General features: G+C 54.7%; 1 protein-coding gene across 1 annotated transcript; it reads left to right on the forward strand.

Moving 5' to 3' along the window:
- The first annotated feature begins 623 nt into the window (after positions 1 to 623).
- Positions 624 to 5,331, forward strand: Pim1 (Pim-1 proto-oncogene, serine/threonine kinase). The gene is made up of 6 exons (XM_021221224.1): positions 624 to 1,068; positions 1,168 to 1,274; positions 1,363 to 1,413; positions 1,508 to 1,874; positions 3,531 to 3,707; positions 4,469 to 5,331. Exons 1-6 carry the CDS (start codon positions 987 to 989, stop codon positions 4,624 to 4,626), a joined length of 942 nt encoding a protein of 313 aa, XP_021076883.1. The 5' UTR covers positions 624 to 986; the 3' UTR covers positions 4,627 to 5,331.
- Positions 5,332 to 6,527: the final 1,196 nt, after the last annotated feature.

Genomic DNA, 6,527 nt, shown 5'->3' on the forward strand with positions numbered 1-6,527 from the left:
CCACACACACGCGGTCCCTGCTCATGGCTTCCGCGCCCGCCACACCAACGCCCTTCCATTTCTCACAACTTGCAACGCTCCAGCTCCAACCCTCGACCCCCCTCCACACCCCAAATCTCCGGGAAACACAGAGCCGGCGGAGCTGGCCTCGGGCGGCCTTTGATGGCTTTGTTATTGTTTGGGTTTGAATCGATACGCCCCTCCCCATCCTTCCTCCCCCGGCCGCGCGCGCCACCCAGCTCCCGCCTCCCTGCACGCCCAGCGCCCCTCCCCCTCCGTTTTGGCGCCTTTTCCTTCCCGCCACGTCGTGGCGGCGTTAGCGACCATTCTGACCGTGAGGCGAGGGGCGGGGCCCGCAACGCCTTATGCAAATAAGGCGTCTTCTGGTTGGCCGAAGCCGCACCAGGGGCGGGGCCGAGAGAGGGGTGTAGCCGCGAGGGGGCGGAGCGGAGGGGAGCGGCCCTGGTCCCGCCGCCTCCCCGCCCCCTCTCCGCCCTCCGCCGCCGCGCCAGCCCGGCTCCCCACCTCGGCCTCCCGGAGAGGCCCCGCCCCGTCCCCGCCCGCCGCGCGCGCCCTCCCCAGCGGCGCGCTCCGCCCCTTTACTCCTGGCGGCGGGGCGAGCCGGGCGTCTGCAGCAGCGGCCGTGGCGGCGGAGGAGGCAGGAGGGGAGTCGGCAGCGCCGGCGGCGGGATCGGCAGTAGCAGCAGCAGCAGCAGTCACAGTCAGCAGCAGCCCTGGGTCCCGCAGCGCCTCTCGCCCCGCCACCTCCCGCACTGCCTGACCCGGCCGGCGAGTCCGCCCGCCGCCAGCCCCGCCAGCGCCCTCAGTCGTCCTCCGACTCGCCCTCGGCCTTGCGCGCCGGCCGCAGCCCGAGCCGCAACGCCACCCGCAGTCTGAGTCCCGGCCGTCGCCTCAGCCCCAGCTCGCTCCGCCGCCGCTGCTGCTCGTCCCGGCACCGGCGACGCACCGACACCCTGGAGGTGGGGATGCTCCTGTCCAAGATCAACTCCCTGGCCCACCTGCGCGCCGCGCCCTGCAACGACCTGCACGCCACCAAGCTGGCGCCGGGTGAGTGTCCCCACCCCACCCTGGGCGCGCGGGTCGTTGGGACGCCGGGAGACCCCCGCGTGGGTCGCGCGCGCTGAGTGTCCCGTGCCTCTTTCCTAGGCAAAGAGAAGGAGCCCCTGGAGTCGCAGTACCAGGTGGGCCCGCTGTTGGGCAGCGGTGGCTTCGGCTCGGTCTACTCGGGCATCCGCGTCGCCGACAACTTGCCGGTGAGTGGGCAACGCCGCCTCGGGGAGGGCGCGCGGAGGGATGCTTTGAGCAGGAGGGTCTGATGGAGACTCGGGGGTCTTCTTCCAGGTGGCCATCAAACACGTGGAGAAGGACCGGATTTCCGATTGGGGAGAACTGGTGAGTGAGCCGGAGCCAGAGACCCTAGCATGGGTGGGTGGGTGGCGACGGGCGTGTCGGAACCGGCGCGCTAACCCTCGCCCTCACTCTGCAGCCCAATGGCACCCGAGTGCCCATGGAAGTGGTCCTGCTGAAGAAGGTGAGCTCGGACTTCTCGGGCGTCATTAGACTTCTGGACTGGTTCGAGAGGCCCGATAGTTTCGTGCTGATCCTGGAGAGGCCCGAACCGGTGCAAGACCTCTTCGACTTTATCACCGAGCGAGGAGCCCTACAGGAGGACCTGGCTCGAAGATTCTTCTGGCAGGTGCTGGAGGCCGTGCGGCATTGCCACAACTGCGGGGTTCTCCACCGCGACATCAAGGACGAGAACATCTTAATCGACCTGAGCCGCGGCGAACTCAAACTCATCGACTTCGGGTCGGGGGCGCTGCTCAAGGACACAGTCTACACGGACTTTGATGGTGAGCCTGGCCTCGGGGAAGGAGCTGCCCAAGGTGCCGGCCTAGAAGCCTCTGGCGGCCTCGGCTCCGGCCCTTTGTAAAGGTCATTGGGCCGCCTGGCTCAGAGCTGGCAGGGGTGGGGCAGAGGCGAGCTTCCCGGCATAGTACAGCCGGGGATTTCGAGCTGGTTGAACGAACCTGCAACATTTCTGGCGTGATTGGGGTTTTTTGTTGTTGTTGCTGCTGCTGGTGTTTGCTTGTTTTTCTTTTCAGCAGGAATTTAGTAAATTCCATGCTTTCCCGGTGAATAAGAGGTCGTGGGCTGTAGCCCAGATTTCTAAAGTATGACCCACTTTTCCCTCCAGTAGGAGGTGGAGCCGGTGGTGGCGGGAGACATTGGTGCCGATTTTCTTTTTCTTTTTTTCTTTTGTAGTTTTGTTTTGTGGGGTAGTTTTAAGGTAGTTCTTAGAACTGCAGGGTTTTGTTTTGTTTTGCTTCTGAGGGTAAAGGAATAAGAGCCGCAGTTTCACCCCACTTGGGGGTGTTGTGGGGTGACGAGGCCTGGAATGAATGTTGTGAAATAAGATCTGTTGCTGGTTTGAAAATTAGTTGGGAGTCTCCTCTGGGAGAATGAAAACCTATCTACCATAGGGAGGGGCTTGGATCGCGTTCTTTCAGCAGAGGAGGGGAGGAATAGTAGATCAAAGCGCGAGGGTGGGTCATGATCTCAGTGGCTCACCCCGACAAACTACGGCCTTTCAAAACTTGTGACTCTGGCTTGTGGTTTGAATTTCTTTGGAGGATGCCGGGCTAGGCTGCGTTTTTTGTATTTAACAGTTAATGGCAGGCTGAGTCCTCCCCAGTGTTTTTCCCCCCTGGGCAAGTCTTTGCTGCCCCCTGTTGAGCACCACGAGACTAGCACCTTTTTTTTTTTTTTTTTTTTACTAACCCAAAGTTTGTAAACAGGAATCACGTGGTCTGAAACCAGCCCTGCAACTGTACCTTTCCAGTCTAGGGAGGGGGAGAGTGTAGTGTCCGTGCCTTGCTTGCATAGAAGCCGAAGGAAAGCTTTCCAAAGCGTACCCCGACTTGTGAATAAAGGTCCTCACCTGGGCCCAGTCTAGATGAGACTAATGTGGCAGGGCCCTGGGGTCCTTGTAGTTCAAGGCTATCCCACTGAGTGGGGCCTCTGGACCTTAGCTTTTCGGTGGCTTTGTTTGTCTTTGGGCTAATGTGTAAGGGATTTGGGTTTAGGGTTTGGGCTCCCAGAGAGCTACCATATCATTTCTTCACTTTCTGTTTAGACCAGAGGGGCAGAGATGGGGAGAAAAGAACGTGTATGGTTGTTTTAAAGTCAAATCTGCCTGTCTTCCTCCTGAGAGCTGGGATCAAAGGCATGTGCCACCAAACCCGAGCCAGGCAGTGTCGTTATTAAAAAAAAAAAATTTTAAAGCCCGGTGGAGGTGGTGGTTCATGCTTTTAATTCAGCCCTTGAGAGGCAGAGGTAGGCAGATCTCTGAGTTCAAGGCCAGCCTGGCCTACAGAGTAACTTCCAGAGCTATACAGAGAAACTTTGTCTGGAGGAGAAAAGAAAAAAAAAATAATAGAACCAGCTCAAACTAGCCGCTTGGTTTCTTTTTGCTAATGCTGGTTTCTCTCTATTCCCTCTGTTGGTAGGGACCCGAGTGTACAGTCCTCCAGAGTGGATTCGCTACCATCGCTACCACGGCAGGTCGGCAGCTGTCTGGTCCCTCGGGATCCTGCTCTATGACATGGTCTGCGGAGATATTCCGTTTGAGCACGACGAAGAGATCGTCAAGGGCCAAGTGTTCTTCAGGCAAACGGTCTCTTCAGGTAAATTCCCTCAGACTCCCCTTCCCCACCCCCCAGCCCCGGTTCAGGGGGCGGTTTGGGGAATTACAAGAATGAGAGAGTATGGGGGTTCTATTCCTACCCACCTTTTTATTTTTATTTATTCATTTTCTTTTGGGGAGAGTAAGGCCTTAGCCTGCCTATGACCCCCAACTCCTGGGACTGAAGAGATGGCGGGATTTCACTGGGTCAGAGTTTGGGCTCAAGTTGGAACAAATTTTATATACATCCCACCCCAACCCACAGACTCTGTAAAGTCTAAGCACCAGCAGAGACCTAGTCTCTATAAAGTTGTTTTTTTAAAAAAAAAAAAAATGCAGGTCTGTTGAAGCCTTTCCCCTTAGGGCAGTACAGCCCTCTAAATAACGTGGTCCTGGTGACCTCATTCTGGGTAGTGTCAGTGGAAGGCGGTAGGTAGGTGAATTGAATCACCTCATCTTGCTCAGTGGTGGCTCATCAAAACCCTTGTCATCCTTCCTATTTCTGGTGAGTGGGTGTCGTGGGAAAGGCCCAGGCTATTGAAGTCTGAAACCACAGGTTTAAGAGGGGAGGCCCTTTTTTTAACTGAAAGCTGATTGCTGGAGGCTTTGGGTACCCGTTCTTTCTTTCCCACCCTGCAGTGTTTGGTATAAAAGTATGTGCCTCTTTAAAAACCCCAGACTTGCAGGTCTGGGGAGGGAGACCTTTGCATTACAAAAACAAGTTGAGTCATCTTCAACCTCTGTCTGCCCCGCCTTCTGCAGAGTGTCAGCACCTTATTAGATGGTGCCTGGCCCTGAGACCGTCAGACCGGCCCTCCTTTGAAGAAATCCAGAACCATCCGTGGATGCAGGATGATCTCCTACCCCAGGCAACCGCTGAGATCCATCTGCACAGTTTGTCCCCGGCGTCCAGCAAGTAGCAGCCTTTCTGCTGTCTGTCAGACCCTCCAGGGAGGGAGAGCTTGTCTTCTGGCCTCCAACAGGACCCTGCATGACGAAGCAGGGACAGTAATGACAACTCATTCCAGACTCCAGGTCCCTGGAGCAGCCTCCCACAAGGAAAAGAGACTACTTCTCGGGGTCCTGGGCCCCTCTTTGCGCCCCGCCCCCAGACTCAGCGTCTAGTGTTGCTGGGTTCCCCTGAATCCATCCCGGGTTGGGGGGTGGGAGTGGATCAGAGCCCTGTCGTGGAACTTTAATCACCATGGAGACTGTGGGTCACCAAGATGGGCCAGGGTAGGGGAAAACATTCTGGGGGGGGGGGGTAGGATAAAAACTAGCACCGTATTTAAGTCCCTGTCACCTCTTCCAACTCCTGAGTGCCTTCTGTGGGGACTCCGCCTGTGCTGGGAGAAATACTTGAACTTTTACCTCTTACCTGCTGCTTCTCAGATTCTGCCTGGGTTTTGCTTCCTTCCTCTCCTCTCCTTTCCCATCCCCCACTTCCTATGAAAGGTGCCATGGGAGAGGCTGCAGGGCCAACTGCTGAGCCACCTGTCCCTTTTTCTGCCTCCTTTAGTAAAATTCCCAAGCGAACTGGTCTTCCTTTTTGGTTTCGACTTAACTGTTTCAAAACCAAGACCTCACACAGAACGCACAACCAATGCAAAAAAAAAAAAAAAAAACCAGACAAGCTGTAAATGTGTGTATAGTTCCGGCATGGTAGCCTGCAAAAGGACTGTAGATGATAGCAATTTTAAAGAAGAAAAAAAAATGCCTTTAAGTTATTTTATGTGTTGGGGGTTTGGTTTTTTTTTTCTCTCTCTTTTTTTTTCTTTTTTGCTCGTTTTTGAAAGATGGCACGTTCTAGCCTGGAAGTCGATGTTTTAATGTATTTATTTATTTATTTATTTGGTTCCTTCCTGTTTCTAAGCTTCCACTGACTGTTGCCCCCGAGGGTTTATTGTCATGTTCTAACTTTTTTTTTTTCTTCCTCCTGACTTGGGGACCTTTTGGGGGAGGGCTGTGACGCTTGCTGGGGTGTTGGGGCTCCGGTGGGACAGCTGCTGTAGCCCCCTTCTGCAGGGGCCCCCTTGCCTGCTTGTTGTAGTGGGTCTAAGGTCTGCTGACTGTGTACATAAGACAGTTCCGGTGTGGTGTGCCTTCCGGATCCTCTCTGGGGCTGAGTTTTGAGCAGCGTGCAGCCCGCCGGTTTTATCTGAGTAAAGTATACTGTACAGGGGAATAAAAGAGATCTTATTTTTTTTTTTTTATACTTGGCATTTTTTGAATAAAAACCTTTTGTCTTAAGTTTTTGAGTTTTCCATTCATTCATTCATACAAAGATGTATGCTTGGTACAGAGCCAGGTAGGCTGGGCACTTAGACTAGATCTGATTTCCTGCTGGGGCACTGAAGTACCAGGCTTTCTGAACAAACCAGTACTGGATAGGACCCAGGCCTTCCCGCCTGCTCTCTCTACCAAGGATACTCCCTGACTATGACCAATTCCCTTCAATAAAAGTTTAGGGATTGTCACCTTTTCAAAGCAGGTGCAGCCAAATTGGAGCACCAGGAGCATGGGGACAAGACTTGGCTGGGACTAAATTTTTCTGACAGGCTGTCATGTCAGCTGGCATTGGACACTGAACTCCATCAATGTGACGATGGCAGGAATTAGCACAGGTGGCACTTGGGCGTTGAATTTGGAGGATTTATTTTATGTGAGTGCACTGTAGTTGTCTTCAGAAGAGGGCATCAGATCCCATCACAGATGACTGTGAGCCACCATGGGGTTGCTGGGAATTGAACTCAGGACCTCTGGAAAAGGCAATCAGTGCTCTTAACCATTGAGCCATCTCTCCAGCACCCTGGTTTTTTGG

Source organism: Mus pahari, chromosome 21, assembly GCF_900095145.1.
Source record: "Mus pahari chromosome 21, PAHARI_EIJ_v1.1, whole genome shotgun sequence".
NCBI classification, from domain to species: Eukaryota; Metazoa; Chordata; class Mammalia; order Rodentia; family Muridae; genus Mus; species Mus pahari.